The 17,383-nt window shown below is 32.8% G+C and overlaps 1 protein-coding gene across 7 annotated transcripts in view; it reads left to right on the top strand.

Annotated features, from left to right (window-relative positions):
• Positions 1-17,383, top strand: part of LOC129960609 (neural-cadherin-like) — a 726,863-nt gene that overhangs the window by 171,937 nt on the left and 537,543 nt on the right. For 6 of the 7 annotated variants that reach the window (XM_056074153.1, XM_056074136.1, XM_056074161.1 and 3 more), the window contains 3 exons: positions 13,458-13,649; positions 14,685-14,931; positions 16,735-16,951. In XM_056074153.1, coding sequence (XP_055930128.1) covers positions 13,458-13,649; positions 14,685-14,931; positions 16,735-16,951 — 656 coding nt within the window. Of the gene's footprint in view, positions 1-13,457; positions 13,650-13,808; positions 13,828-14,684; positions 14,932-16,734; positions 16,952-17,383 lie in introns of those variants that run through there. The other variant, XM_056074185.1, reaches the window with a different exon arrangement.

A 17,383-nucleotide genomic window follows, 5' to 3' on the forward strand; every position in this document is an offset into this window, starting at 1 on the left:
GAAGAAATCAAAAATTATTTCATCGATCTTTGCATCTTACATGAAGCATGCAAAGCTAAAGTATCGTCGAAAAATCCGCCATCTCGATTTTAATGATCCTCTGCTTATCATTCTGCGATGCATCATCTGGAGTTTTAGAATTCCACTGCATTTGAATGATCATAAAATAACGGGCGGTGTTTGAAATCCTATTGTAAAAATTATTTTTTTCAAATACAAACCAAATTTGATTCATTTGTGTACAGTTTCAATTGAATTTCGTTTCATGAGGATTCAATTTTTATCAGCAATTGAAGTGTCGCTGCTTAGGATTGCCGAACCAATTTCGCGAAAGAATGACAGAAATCACAATTTCAATAACAAACTTCGTTTTGGCATCGCTGATTCGATCAATGGGGAGTGGTCTCCCCAAAACTTTCTCGCGCACTCTCGAATAAAAGTGAATTTGAGTTTTTTCCTCTACAGATTGAATACAAATTTTGACTCAGAACTGCAATTGCAGTAAAAAAAAAAAAAAAAAAAAAAAAAACGATTTACAATACATACAAATTTAACAAAGATCTGCACTGATTGCATATGAAAATTCATTACTCTAACTTTTAGTAGTCAAACGTCGCCAGGGACCGGCAATATTTTGGAAGAATTAATTTTAGAAAAGTATGCAAATTCACGAAATAATTCAACTTGTGCGAACATACACCTAAAACAAATCAGTAGGAGAGGTCTTCACAAAACTTTCTCTCATACTCTCTAATAAAGGTGAATTTGTGCTTCAGACGCATTTTTCTAAGCAAATGAAATTAAAATTTGACTCATAACTATAATTGCAATCATAAAATCACACATCGAATTTGATATATTTAAGTCATTACATTTTTGAGTTGTCGCCTTCAAATGCTACAGAAAGTACAGATCAACGGACGGACCACCCCGAGTTGGATGAGCGCAAAATTTGATAGATGTCTATAGTATAGATGAATCTTAGTACCGAATTTTATTTTTCTAGTTCTCTTCTTTTTGCAATTCTCATTTAATATATATTTGAAGAGCCGGGCAGCCAGACTTCCTCTGTATAAGTTTTGCTCAAAATTTGATGTAACGAGCATATTCCAAATTTTATACGTTTAGCTCAACGAGTTTTTGAATTATCTTTGTCACATACAGATGGATGAACAGACAGACATTTTCTAAAAATGCATTTTTCGAACTCAGCGCGGTCTAAAACGTGGAGATTCGTCAAAATCTCGAGTGTGTGTGTGTGTGTCGTCCTCGTTAATATGCTTTCATTTTTAATTTCAGTATGCCGTCGAAGTACTTGCTGGTCACGAAATCCAGTGCTGTGTTCTATCACGTATGGATAAGATAGAAACATTTTCTAGAAATTTGCAGTGTAAAATCGATGAACCACTTGTCTTAACGATTGCGTAATATAAGATAAAAAGAAAGTAACTTCCTGTATGCATCAAAATCCCATGGTCTTAACAAAATATGGATCAAGTTCGGTTATACTTGGTTAAACGGTTTCCCTATCGTTGAATTCAAAACATCTCATCTTATTTTATTTTGTTTCTGATATTACTTTGCTAAGTATTAAAAGCCAAATAATTTCGTAAATGTAATTTGTAACATCGTAGCTGATAATATTATAGACTTCATTCGTCTACCTTGTTTCCGTCTGACCTTTTGCGTTACGGGTTACATTCGAAGTGTAACAATATTGTGAATTGTTGACATAACCATACTTTAAGAAAGATTCATTTAAAGAGTTAAGTGATTTCTGAACGAAATTTAAACCATGGTTAATTCCTTAACTGTTTTTTCTTCGCTGTGTAACTTGATGATGTTTTTTTTTTTGTTGCGCTCTTCATTGAACTCGGAATCCATGAACACTTGAGATGTTGATAGATTGTGTATAATTTTTTGTATCGAATTATAAAGTCTTTGACTATTTAATTTTGTGTTATAATTTTGAGAAACGGATATTCAATGCACGCATGCTGCTCGTGCACGACGATTAGAGGGTGAAGCGACACCATCTGCTGTCATTTGCCCAAGCGACGCACCTACCGTAAAACAGCATCTGCCTAAAATCGAATGTAAGCGCGATTAATTACGAGTCAAGTAGCTTCGACTCGCGCCTGGCACGCTTTTCCAAAAAAACTTGTTCTGATGCTTAGGCGACCCCTTGGACCAGTTTTGGAGAAGGTCAGACATTTGACAGCAGTCTTCATTGCACATATCAGCAGACCCCCCCCCCCCTTCCTCACACACACAGTCATACATAACGTCTTCGCTACCGTTTGAGGCAGCTGCACGCGCCGGAGGATCGCCTCCTCGTTTGTTGTCATCAGTTATTTCAATCACGATTAATATGTATTTTATTCGAATGAGGCGCGTATCTGTCGCAGCTCTCGTGACCTTGAACTGTCAAATGGCTACTCCCCACCCTAGCAACTTTTTGCGACCAGCAATATGTTCTTTTTTTCTCTATTTAAGGCATTATTTTTATGTTATGATCGAATTGACGCGCCATCTCATCTGCGATGCCTTATTTTGGTATCACTTCATACATTTGTTTCGAAATAAGCACTGCAGGAAATCCCTTTCATTTCATGAGATAAAAATGATAAATCTCATAACAAAAACAATAAATAAAACAACAAATATCTTATGACAAAAATGTTTGCACCTCACTAATCTTTTATGATTTGTGGATGTTCAATTTTAAAAACATTCAAGGGTATATGGAAAACAATTAAAATTTTCAGAATATTTATTATAAAATTTATAGAATTTGTATATGGAACTTGTGGGAGAGACCTTCCCTAATCATTTTCTATAATAAACTCTATAATAAAGGCAAACTTGAGTTTTACACGCGTTCTTTCCAATTAAATATACAGGGTGATTCAGTTTCAGTTTCAATGAACTATAAGTCAAGGAACGACGCTGGGTATTATATGCTACCTGCAACAGAATTGTATAGGATTATTTTAAGTTTTGTTTGAGACAGTCACAGGTGTTCTATGCGTAACACTTTAGTCACACCATAGACGTCGAGCTGGTAATCTATTTCTGCCCAAACGCGTGTTAGGGCATCTGAATCAAGCCCATCGATACTGCTTGAGATATGCTGTCAGCTCCGCTAGATCAACAGGAAGGGGAGGGAGGAATACCTTGTTTTTTACGTACCCTCACAGGAAGAAATCGCAAGGTGTTATGTCAGGACTTATGTGCTCCCATTGTTAAGTGGTATGTCCAATCCATTGGTGAAGGAGATATTTATTGAGGTAATTTCGCACACAGTGTGGTGGTGCTCCCTCCAATTGGAGAATGAAGTTGTCAATTTCTCCTGCAGATGTGGCATCAACCAAACAGTTACTGTATACAAAAAAGTGGCTCAGTTTGCCATTGAAAAAGAAAAAAAAAGTTGCCATACCTTTTCTTTCTGGACATGGTATAGAATACATTTAGCTTAAAGGAGTCCGGCACATATTGCACTGTGAAACTGAGATTCCCTGTTCCTCAAAAGCGAACATTGTGCTTGTGTACCTTCCCACTGACATAAAATGTTGCTTCATCAGTGAAAACTAAGCAATCGGCAAAATCATCATTTTCAAAACGAAACTGAATATCGGCACAAAATTCGAAGCAATTTTATTTGTCAAAGTCACTCAGATTTTGCAATTTCTGCACTTTATATGGAATCCATTTCAGCTTCTTTCTCCAAATTCCTCTTATATTGCACTGAGAATTCTGCACTTCACCACTCAATCTCCTCGCTGATTTTTCTGGGTTTCGTTGAATGGTGGTGTAAACTCTATCGAAGATTTATTGCGATACAGATGGAATTTTTACCTTTGCACAAACAGCCCGTAGTTTTAAATTCTTCATGTCATTGACAGATAGATTTTCTAATTGGGACTTCTTTTTCGAAGCGTGAGGGCCACGTTAGCCTGGTGGTAAAGTATCGGCTGCGGAGCAAAAGGATTTGAGGTTCGAAACCCGAACAACCGTCTTGTAAGTGGGTCTGGTGCACTTTAAATCCGTCGGGACCAAACGTCCACCCGCTGGTATGGTGTGGAAGTTTTGAGAGGGGGTTTCCAACTCAGGTGTCGTCCTCGTCATCTGATCACGCTTCAAATTTACGAGGTCCGTCCCAAAATAGTCCTAGTATTGCTTTGAAAACGAGACGTTAATACAACTAAGCTAAACCCTCAATCTTCAAAATTGATTTATTTTCTCTTCGCTTTTCTTGCCCTTATCTGAAGGAATTTTTGGAATGCATCATCAAATCTTATCTGAGTGGCACTAATAAATTTTTAAAAGCAAATTGCGATGTTAAACGAGAGGTACACTGTTTTTTACAGTCTTTATTTTGTTTCATTTTTCAAAGAACGCAATTTTATAACGGAATGTGTATTCATTTCTAGATATTGAAATTTGATTCACTTTTTCATTCTCAATGGCAGTACGCTGTTTAAAGCTCGGTTTATTCTGGGTATTATTTACTTATCTCTGAAAAAATGGTCCCTTACTTAATTATTCAGTAAGTTGCATTAAGCAGCGTAGTATCATGTTTACCCGAAATGTATTATTTTTTTCCAAAAAATGCGTCAGGGTTTATTTTTTGGGAATGTTTTTTTCCACGAAAATTTTACTTCCATTCTTATAAAAGATCTTATCTCCATTTATTTTCTATGCAAATGCATGCGTTTACATTTATTGAAATTCAATCAAATCTGCTTTAAGAGCACAGAGCAAATCCAAGATTTTTTCTTCTTAGTAAATTTCTGTTCCGAATGACAAAAATTCCATTTTCCCAAAATGACACAAATCAAGTTAAATGAAAATATTTAAAAAAAATTAAATTTGCTCTAAAAATTAGGAAAAATTTCATGACAAAATAAGAAAAAATAGAGAAAGGGAAAAATAGGGAACAATTTTAGGGAAAAATAAGAAAAATTTTGGACGAAAAATAGAAACATTTTAGGGAAAAATAATGAAAAATTTTAGGGAAAAATTGTGAAAATTTTAGGGAAAAAAGGCAAAAAAAGCGAAAATTTTTAAAGAAAAATAGGGAAAATTTACGGAAAAAAAAGGAAATCTTAGGGGGGAAAAAAGAAAAAATAGGGATAATTTTAAGGAAAAATTTTAGTGAAAAAAAAAAGTAAAAATAGGGATAATTTTAAGAAAAAAGTTTAGGGAAAAAATATGAAATTTTTTTGGAAAAATAGGGAATTTTAGTGAAAAGTGAAAAATTTTAAGAAAAATAAAGACAAATTTTAAGGAAAAAAATAGGAAAATTTCAGGGGAAAATAGAGAAAAATAGGTAAAATTTTAGGGAAAAATTGTAAAAAATTTTAAGAAAAATAAGGAAAATTTTAGGAAAAAATAAAGAAAATTTTTAAGAAATGGAGGGGAAAATAGGGAGCGTACCATAGCATAGTTAAACATGTCCATTTCTTTCTTCCTATAATATTTTTAATATTTCGGGTCATGAAAATTTGTGTATTGTCACATTTAAAGTGAGCTTAGCAATTTTATTGAGTTCCTGATATTTCTTAGTATTTTTTGAAATTTAACATAACGCATTAAAACGCAGAGCAGATTTTTCAAAAAAAAAAAAAAAAAAAATTAAAAAAACTTTTCTACAAACTAAGAGGTGATTTTCTTTTTCTTTTTTTATTTTGGATTAAAAGGGTTTATGCCGACTTTAAGTGATAAAGCTTTGATTAGTTACGCATATATATTTAACTTAACTTATTTCAGCTTTGTGAAGTTGGAATTTTTTCTTTCATTTTCACATTCATTTCCTGATGAAATAAATTTGAAATGTTCAACCTTTCTTTTCCTTTAATGACAGGACTCTATTTTACTATTCCAGAACTTAATAATGATTTAATCGATAAAAATTTAATCAAAAATAACACAGAAATTACATATTTCAAAATTTCATTCATACGTGTGCATAACTTGACAATGAACATGATTTTAATTCCACAATAATTTATAATAAAAAATAAGACTAAAAATTGAAAAATAATTGAATCGCTTATTTCAGATGTTTCGCATGTATTAAATTACAAATTTTGAGATATTTATTAAAGAAATTATAAAATTATAATTGATTGTAACGCAACCTTTTAGCCCTGTAGAATTTGCCAGATAAAGAGGCGGACTGGCTATTCACTATTTTGTATTTCTACCGTGAGCGCGTATTTAGGCGTCTCATTTTTTGTGTTGTTTTTTATATTGCATGCTGTTTTCTTCTTAAGAAGTTACTTATAAAGGAAAATTTTAAAAAGAAAATTCTGGAAAACTTTCAGAATATGAAATAGCAATTGTAAAAACGAAAAAAACAAAACAAATAAAAATAGAATATTTGCGCTAGTTGCTCCCTTCATTGAGTAAAACTGGAACTCGTCCAAAATGAGAAGCAGAGATCCCGCCATCTGACGATCGATGAAGACACTATGTGGAAGCAACGACCCGAAGCGGTCACTTGTTTTATTTTTCTTTTACAGCTGAGTAGTATCTTTTTACCGCCGCTATTACTATAAGGCGCGCCCCGATCACTATCGACTCCAGTTTCTGGGACGTAGTAAGAGAAACTTAATGGCTTGTTGTACACTTTCGTCCGGCGCGGTCGTCTGTCTCATGCTGGGAAAATGTGTGTTCTTCATTTGGAATTCAGAACCATTTAATTCATTTCATTTTTTAAATTTTCATATGACAGCCATATTGTTAATTAGGCATCTCACTAAGATATTGCAACTTTTAAGAGTTTCCGTTTTGTTTCTTTTCACGATATATTTTGAGCGATTTCAGTTTGTGCTTTCATTTCATTTACAAAACAGAGCTTTTAAATTTACTAAAACTAAGTATCGTTTAAATTAAGAACATAATTCTGATGGCAATTTTAACCGAGCATCTTATTAGAAATACGAATTCTTAATTAAACATTTTATGCTGAGTGGTTAAAAAATATGATTGGCGAACTAGCAGGCCATGGTGATAGATTAAAAAAAAATACGTTGTTTTATAATTAAAAACATATTGTCTCCTATAATTAAATAACTCTCAGATTGTACTTAAAATGTGTTATCATTTTTATAGCATTTTTTTTTTCAAAAGTTACTTTTAGAAAACTAAAATTTAATAGTGAGATGCTGAAACTAATTTTCTTGAAAGTGACTAGAAATTAAATGTTGTTATATCATTTTGTCGAAAATCATAATATATTATTTCATTTTGTCAAAAACCGTAATCTATTGTCTATATATAAAACTGATCTTACATTTATGGAAATTAAATCATTAAAAAAACAATACCAAATTTTGGGAGAGGAAATGTGGAGCCTCGCGTCATGCGTTGCTTAACAATTCTTATAGGACTCTGTCCGGCACCATGGCCTGCTAGTTCGCCAATCATATTTTTTAATTTACATCTGAATCATTCTGAAATGTGCAGTTTATTTTGTTTCATAAACATAATAAAAGGCATACGATATGTAGTATTCTACATTTCTGTTATTGTTACGAATCTTTATCATAATTTTCCTGTAAATCTGGCATCATCGCTGAAAAGAGTGATTTACAGATAATGGATACCATGTCATTATTTAGGGCATCACTCGGCTACAAATTTGGCGAATTTTGCCAGAAAAATGGGAGTTCTGGAAAATACAAGAATTATGGCGACTCCTAAAATCCTTATTCGTATCTATCATGAGATATAATATGAATCTCCTATTAATAGTTACTGCTCTTATTACTGTTCCGCTGCTCTAATTCAAGTAATTGTCAACTTGTGTGTTGTTTAATTCTACTGGCACTTTTACTTGTACTATTACTTGTACTTCAGATTTGGTTGTGGAATAAAGCACTGTTTCCCATTATCCAACATATTGGACCTTATGCCGTAATTTTATTTCCATAACAATATTTAGATGAAATGATTTAGCATTTTTGTGTAAGTGCATGGAAAAAAAGGGGGAGGGGCCAATTAATTTCACAAAACTCAAAAAAATAAGTGCATTTGATTATGATATTATGGGAGGCAACTGCAGTTTTACGCAACATTATTGAAACAGACTTTTATTTCTATAAATATTCTAATATCTAAGAGAACGTAATGAAATTAATATGAATCGACCAATATTAACACTTGGGGAACTGCTAATGTTATCCTAATATTTTTTCATTTAGAGAATTTGTGTTTTTTACAAACTTATTTATTTAGAAATATAAAAATAAAGTTTTTAATGTTGGTTTTATTCTCTCAGCCTACGGATCCGCAGCAGCTGCCTAATCTGCTTGATTGAAAAATAGCTACTTTCTAAATTCAAGACTCGTATTAAGTGAAGTCTATTATTTCATTAGTAATAATAATTCATTTTTTTTTCTCTCTAAAGATTCCTTAAGATTTTTCAGTAAAAATAAAATAAAAAGTAAGAGACCTTTGAAGTCCTACCTCCGTAGACCTTTGAAGTGGAAAGCTCCAACTTCAATAAGCTTTTTAAGTAATTCAGACTGTTGCTATGACAACAGACACTCTTGCAGCGTCTTGAGGAGCATAGTAGACGATAAAAGTCAAGATTTTTGAGAGGTCGAGGAATAAAGACGAGTTTTTGCTCTCTTCTTTTATTTATTTATTTTTCCTTGCATTTTCAATTAAAAAGTCCAATAGTAAAATAGAAGTCTTAAAATTTAACTTCTTGTTAGTTTTTAAAAGACTGATGGTGGTATTTTAAATAATTCAAATTCATTTTAAAAAACATTATTAAATATAAAATGTTTAATAGTAATGCTTTAACGTAAAAATTAAAATCAAAAAAATTATTTATGTAAATGCTGGACAAAAATATGGTTACGTCAGTTGGAAAGAAGAAACAATTCAATATATGATTTATATAATAAATACTTTCAAATTTTCATCACTCAGTCAGTTTTAATTGCAATAGAGTAGAACTTTATTATTTAAAATATTGGTGTCCCAATAATAGTTTATTAAATATGATTCCCAGAATAGAGAATCTATATAAAAATTGAAAATTCGCAATTCATCAGAACAATTATTGATTCAAACTACATAAAATATAGTTATTTATTTCATTTAGACCCTTTTTTATTAGATATATACGCCAAGTAATATAGTTTTAGAAATTAGCTGTTGGGCCCTGTTAGAGTGGATATTCTTTATACACTCTCTACCAATAAGTAATTGGACACCTGTGATAAAAGAGATAAACACAATTTTCATATTCAATAGAGGGTAGAGCCTCCACCTGAGGCAGTTACAGCCCTGATACTCCAGAGCATACATTACACAAGTGCTTGGATCATGGGCAGTTGTATTTTCTTCCACTCGGTTTGGAGAAGGCATGTGAGTTCTTTCACCGATTTTGAACGGTTGGTGCACCCCTTAATTCGGCAATCCAACTCGCCCCTCCTCATTTTTTTATAGGACTCACGTCTGGAATCTGGGAAGGCCAGTCACGGTCGGTTCATCCCAACGTCATCATACCAATCCATGGTAGACCTAGCAAAATGACAAGTGGCATTGTCATCTTGAAAATAACAATGATTTTACCCTTAAAATATCCACACGCAGGAAGCACATCCTTGTCTAAAATAGTGGAGTGGGGTCGGCGTTGAGCTTCCCATGAATTGAGATTAAGGATCCCAGACCATAATTCCACCTCCGTCAAATTTTACTGTAGGCACAGTGCAGTCTGGCCAAAGGCATTCTCCACTCCAAATCCAGATGGCTTACTCCATGACATGCATACTCCAAATCCAGACTCTGCCATCCGACTGGTAGAGATTGAGTCTTGGTTCATCACTCCAGAGAACCTGTTTTCCCTCATCTACGGTCCAATTTTGATGAGCCGTGCATCACTTCAACCGAACAGCATGGTTGAACTTTGCAATCAAAGGCTTATGAACTGCAGATCACGGCTTCGGTACTGGAAGGTTTCAAGCTCGGGACCCAATTATATCGAAGAACCAAGGTGCAAGCGGGTCTAGTGCACGTTAAATCCGTCGGGACCAAACGTCCTTCCGCTAATGTGGTGCGGAAGTTTGTAGGGGGTGTTGCCAGCTCAAGTGTCGCCCTCGTCATCTGATCGCGTTTCAAAATTACGAGATCCGTCTCAAAAAAGTCCTAGTGTTGCTTTAAAACGGGACTAAACTCTGGCAGAATACTCTCCCTGGCTTATTGAGGGCAGTGAGCGGCTTGTTTGCAAAACAAAGCTGGCAATTTAAGACTTTGGGAATTCAAATTCATTCTGATACGAACAACCTTTCCTCATTTAAAAAAAACAACCATGAAGAACTCATCGAATATTAGTAAGAAATATTGTGAACATGTTCACAATATTTTTTATTAATATTCGATGAATTTTCGAAGAAATGCTTCAAAGGAGATTAATTGCAAATGCAGATAACGCTTCATTGTACCAAAGATCATCAAAATTGTTTCGGTGAAAGAAAGAGAAAACCGTGTTAATCGAAAATTTTTTGAACATAACTATGGCGATGAACAATTGAAGTGCAGAATTTTCCTTTTAAAAACAAGATAATTAAGGATTTTTGTTTAGTGAAAGAATTCTGATTTTCTCGCTTTTCATATTTTCTTTTAAACTTGTTTAGTTTGGTACAGTGAGGAGGAATTCGTTCTTTTACAAAATGCGGGAGGAATTCAGAAATCGATTTTCCTGTGCTTCGATGCTCACTTCCGTTGATTTAGGCTATTTATAATCGAAAAATTGAATATGGAAACAAAACTGCGCAGAATGAAGAGGTATGATTGGAATGTTGCTTTTAAAATTCATTATTTGAAATTTTTTTTATTATTTTTTGTTTGCAAATTCTGGTATTCGGAGAGAAGCGGGGAAAATTCTGCCTCGGAAAGTGGACGCATAATCCACCTGCCAGATCTTACTGAGGTGGATTGTTCGTTTCAGTATTCTGAGACTACCATTTTTCGACAATTCTATCTCATTTGGGAGTGAGAAGCGGAAGGATGAGAAAATTTGAGGAATTCTTCGTCGTTGTTTTTACCTTGATTTCCTCCCTATTAGATAATTTTCCGTTCATGTTTTTCCCACGTGTGTGTCGTTTCTGACCGCATTATTTTATTTAAATTCAAAATTGTGTATTGATTGTTTATATGGCTAATTCAAATGTTGGTTCAAATTCTGCTTATTATTTCATGTAATATATTCAAAATAATAATATTTTAAAAGCAAGAAAATCGATATGAATGATATTTTTTAAAAATAATATTTATAATATTCTTAAGACGTTCCATATTTACAGCAACTCCTTAAATGAAAAAAAAATTAAATAGAGTGAACTCTCGAGTATCTCAAAATATTGTCAAAAAATTCAATAACATATAAAAAATGAAGCATTTTAAAATTTAAAAAATCATTATTATTTTCTGAAAAAGTAAGTCACCAAATTTTAACATAATCTTATGATGAAATAATGTTTATGTCCCTTACAATAATTAAAAAGTGCTCTAAAATATTTTACTGTGAATTAGTATTTTTTTCCGACGTTGTTGCGAATTATCTGCAATGTTTACGCCTCATAAGTTCTCAAGTAATCCTAGTTCACTTAATGCAAAACATCTTCTCCTAATTAAATGCAAACATCTTCTCCTTTCATTTTTCCTCTCATACTTATTTTGATGAATTAAACCCATCCTAACACCTGCGTAAAAGAGCGGAATGTTTTAGAATCCTTTGCAAACAATAGACCTGTGAACAGGATACCAGCGAATTACCATCATCTTAGAGCTATTAGGCTGAGGATGATGGCTTGTAAATAAATTTAAATAAATGCTATTCCACTAGTACTCAAATATATGTGAATTAGAAAAAAAACATATAAATTCTTTGAATTATGAACTATATTATATGTTTATATTAAATTATGAAAATTAACGAAGAATTAATCAGTTATTTATAATCTCTTGGAATAATTATTAATTTTTTCTGGTTATGTTATAGATGTTTTTTTTTATTAATTTTTTAAATTGTACCATAATAATTAAACATCTGCTGGTATTTGCAAATAAGGAAATTACTAAATAATAATTATGATAAATTTTTTTAAAAAAATATTTAGTTATTTTTTTATTATAAAATATTAAAAACCAAATCAATAGAATCATATATTTTCAGAAGGTTACTTATATAAAACTAGTTTAAATTACTGACATTTTGATCTCAGATAACATTGCGTCGAAATGTCGAATTAAATTGATAAATTATTTGACGAGTAGTCTCATAGTGTTCATTACAAAACGCCTAAGAACCGTTAACCCAGAATTATAGATTTTTATCAAGTGTTGGACAACATTTTTTTCGGGAAGTCTGTCTGCCCATCTGTGTACATATTATTCAAAAAAATAATAACATGATAGTTAAAAATAATAGTAGCTAACTATTTGGAACTTGGTATAGGTTTAATTATCAGGATTGGTGATGCATATCAAATTATGAATCAGTTTCGACAAAAGATTAACAATCTGTCTGTCTGTGGACGCACGTAAATGTAATAACTCCAGTTTGCATAAATTCCGATGGAAGAAATTGGGTATAAGTCTTCGTGAGTGTGCTTCAAGTATTGCATCCTCTCTGTGTAACGGAAGATAACCAAAATGCATATTCCATACACGTGGCGAATAATTAATATAAATTAATGAATATAAATTATTAGTAATATATTTTGATATTTTCATATTACATAAAAATAGAACATTGTTAGCGATTTTTTTTTCACTTTCGGTTTTTTACTTTTTTGCACTTGTATATTATTGATGCTAATATGGTACTATAATATTTTCAAAAAATTATCAATTCTTGGATTAATTCTTTCATTTTGATCTTAGAATGAGTGCCTTGTGATAGTGTGTTTAAAAAAAATGATTTTCATAGTTTAAGATTGGAAATTGCAAAAATTATTAACATATTGAGAAACTTGTATAATTAGAAACTGGAGCGACCAAACTAAGAATTCGAAATATACAAAAACTGGAATTCAACAATACGGGGCGAAGTTAATATTATGTTAATTCTTTGAACTGTGAATTTATTTAAATTAATAAGATTATATGTCTTATATTGAATATTTATTATGACTTTTTCCCATATAAGAATCAAAAATACATCTGAGAATAGTTAAGATTTTTTTTTTATTTTGAATTAATTATTATTTTGAATTGTAGTATTAAAATTACTGACTGTAGTGTAAAAAAATTCAGTAATTCGATGCTCGAATGTGAAATTTCATATCAGTGTTAATCATGTAGTTAAACAGAAAATTCAAAGTGATTCGAATGGATTGGAATTCGCAAAGATTACACTGGATAATAATAAAATAGTTTTTATTAAGTATTAAAAGTGTGTTTTTGAAAACGGTTTTTTATCAACTCCTCCTCAGATCCTGAGCGGCAGCGCGTCATCATCCACCTGAAGGACGTGAACGACGAGCCGCCCTACTTCATCAACCGGCCACTGCCCATGCAGGCGGTGGTGCAGCTGAACGCTCCGCCCGGGACGCCTGTCTTCAAGCTGCAAGCCAGGGACCCGGACACAGACCACAACATACATTACTTCCTCGTCAGGGACAGAAGTGAGTGGCTTCACTGCATATGGGCTTCTTTATCTGTAGATAAGAAAGTCACTAAATAGAGTGACATACTCTATTTACCCATGAAAATAATATAATGACATATACTCTATTTACCCATGAAAATAATATAGTGACATACTCTATTTATACTTTCATTACTTCCTCGTCAGGGACAGAAGTAAGTGGCTTCACTGGATACGTGATTATTTGTTTTAAGATGATAAAAGTCACTAAATATAGTGACATACTCTATTTACCCTTGAAAAATTCCGAAATTATTTGTTTGAAAAGAATATCATAATTAGCTTTACAGCATGCAGTTTTATTCTCACTGATACACGCCTTTCCTTATTCTATAGAGACATCAGTACAGAAGAATAAAAAATTAGGAAAAAAGTACAAAAAATTGTATTTATTGTGGTTTGTTTTGTTTTGCTGTGGTTTAGTGGCGTGAAAGCAATTCTTTGACAATACTGCGCCTTGTAAAGGCTTACAGATAGGTTTCATCCCCCTTCGCTTAAAAATGCTCGAACCGTCATAACAAGATGGCGGATTTAGATATTTTGTGGCTTTGGCTGGGCCCCTCGTTTAATTCATATTTATTTTTAATAGCTAATGATTATTTTAAATTAATTTATTTGGTAATTTGGTGAGTATGTATTTGCATTTCGTCTTATGTTATGACTCCAGTTTGGCAGCAGCCACGTTTATACATTACTATAGCAGGTGCTCGGTTTCTTAAATATTTTAATAACTAAGTGGACCTCATGAAAGAACTAAGAGCCTAACCAGTTATACTTGGCTAATATTAGTGATATTGTTAATATTAGAATACTTAAACTGGAATAATATTAGGCTAATATTTAATCATTCATAGAATTTAGCGTCATAGAAACACATTTGGTAAACTAAGAAATCTCGGCCAAAAGCAGATGTTCATTCTGCATGTCGCTGGTTTTAGAGGAAAATAAAATGAATTGCATAAAATTCAAAGTGGAATTCTGCGAAATGATGATGCTTTTTCTTTCCATGCAGCCGGTGGGAGATTCGAAGTGGACGAGCGGTCAGGGGAGGTGCGAACACTGGGCAGCGACCCCTTTATGCTGGACAAGGAATATGTGCTGTACGTTAAAGCCGAGGACCACAACGGCATGACCGAGGATCGCCAACATCAGTCCACTGGCGAGGAGCGACTGTCCATCATGGGCGGGAAGAGGCCCCCGCAATTCTATATGCAGAAGTATGAGGCCACCATTCCCGAAAACCAGAGGAAGGATTCCGAGTGAGTATTTCATTCCCCGTGAATTAAATACTAAATTTCATGACGTTAGAGCTTTATTGCGCTCTTCCAAACTAGTTCAATTAAATTTAACTTTTCCCTAAACTAACAAATTAAAGTATCTATTCCAAATTATGATGTGGAGGTGCTCGTGACCACTTTGTCACATCGCGGAACTCCGAAACATCACGACGTTGCCGTTGCCGTCATTCCCCGCACGCATCTTTGGACGGAATCGGGGGGTTACAATTTTTTTTTTTATCTCTCTATCTTATCATGCTTGCTTCAAAATTTAAGACAGTTTACATTATTGCCAAAAATAAGGAATATTTCAAACATTAAACATGAATGCTTCGCTGAGTGTGTGGTCAAACAAAACTTTCAGGGACAAGGGCAGAATCGAACTATCGAGCAGCAGTTCTTGCAAGATTCTCTGCTTTTTTCTTTTTTTAATTTTTATTCAGGGCGTCTTCTAAATCAAAAAGTATAGAGGGAGCCTTTGGACTATTTTCCAGACTTCTTTTTTGGTCGCCACATTATGGAATAATTTCCTTTAATTTAAGGTTTTCTTTTTTAGGCTTCTTGCATTATTAAAAAGTATTTTTTTTTAAATTTGACAAGATGTAAAAAGGTCTATGTCGCAAGATCCAATTTACAAATGGTGTCCAACGTGTGAACATTATCATGCCGTTGACATGCTAATATTAAAATGCAGATTCTTAAACTAATAATTTGAGAATTTTTATGAGAAAATTTATTGATAAATATGTTTTCAATTTTGATAACTTCACAAATTTCATAAATTGCAGTACTGTTATTAATTAAATTGTATAGTTTTCCTTAAAATTATTTAATAATTTCTTTTAATACAAACTTTCTTGTAATGATACATTCAACAACGTAATTAATGGTTGCTGTTTTCAGCATTTTTAATAAATACAAAGAAGGGTCTTCAAATTTAAAAATGATTAAGGTAATAAATAAAAACAGTCCCATGGGTTTTGTTACCTTGTTAGAAAGTTTACAATAAATGTGTTAGTAGTCAGCCGTATTTTATTCACCTGTAGTTTGGCTTGTTTTTCACTTCAATTAAATCCCTTGTGTATAATTTGATGTACAAAGAATCTTTAAGTTTCACTTGTGGTAGGCATTAAATCCGTGTTATTTAAATAGCCTTGCACTTGTTATATTAATTGTTTATGAACTTTCTCAAAAGAGTCAAATCCCATAACATCACAGAACCTTTAAAAACGTAACTGTCCACAGTATCTATCTTCTATTCGTATTTTTGTAGTTAGCAGTACTTTAAATTCTTTCTTTTTTTTATTTCTCATGTAAAGAAAGCTAATAATGAACAGAATATATCTACTTAACATTTCTTCACATAAGAAGAAAATCTCTCGATTAAATGTTTAATAAAGCAGTGAAACTGTTTGAATCTCATCGCAACAATGGAAAGCATTGTTAAAGATTATGCATATATATATATAAACAAAAAGTGTGAAAATTCTGAAAACACTTGCGGAATTATTAAATTGATATCATTTAATGTTTTATAACATAAAAAATTATTTTGTGAAAATATTTCCAAAAATATATCGTCCAGAAACTTCAAAAGTTTGCTAAGATTTTAATTCATTACAATTTTAATTCTAATTTCAAAATAACATTCTTTGATGCGTATGTGTCAAATTCGGGTCATTTCATACATTCATTTTATTATAGATAATGATTTAAAAATATTTTTATTGATAACTTTGTTGCTATTCATTGCATTCGATTGTTTCACATTATGTGCCATTGCAGCATCATAGAGGTCAAGGCGAAGTCGTTTGCTGACCGAGAGATCCGCTACACTCTCCGTGCCCAGGGCAAGGGAGCGGGCACTTTCAACATCGGCCCCACTACGGGCGTCGTGAAACTCGCCAAGGACCTGGACTACGAGGACCTGAGACAGCCGAAGTCCTATTCGCTCATCGTCACCGCCACAGAAGACTCGGGAGGATTCTCCACTTCAGTAGAGGTAACGTGACTTTCTTCTTTTCCCTAGTCAACTGGAATTCTGATTGGAGCTCAGGGCTTAGCTTTATTTATTTATCTTCTTTATTCTTGTGATGTGTGTGTGATTTTTTTTTCTAACAATGCACCATGCAGCGATTAATAAGCATCGGAGAACTGGAATTTCGATATAACATGATCGAGTTAGGTTGAAATTCATCATTTTTTACAAATTTAAATTACAAGAAAAATGTATACATGTTAAAAATATTCTAATATCACAGATGCTGCAGCTTCCTACACCCCCCCCTCCCCCTCATTTCATAAGACTATATAAATTGTGTAATTTCACTTCGGACAGCTAATAAAACAGAGAGAGATCATAATATAAGGTAATTATCAAAATAATGAAAACATTTAAATAAATGGCATTTAAGAATGGGTTTCGTTTGCATTA

This window comes from Argiope bruennichi, chromosome 2 (genome assembly GCF_947563725.1).
Source record: "Argiope bruennichi chromosome 2, qqArgBrue1.1, whole genome shotgun sequence".
In the NCBI taxonomy this organism is placed as follows: domain Eukaryota; kingdom Metazoa; phylum Arthropoda; class Arachnida; order Araneae; family Araneidae; genus Argiope; species Argiope bruennichi.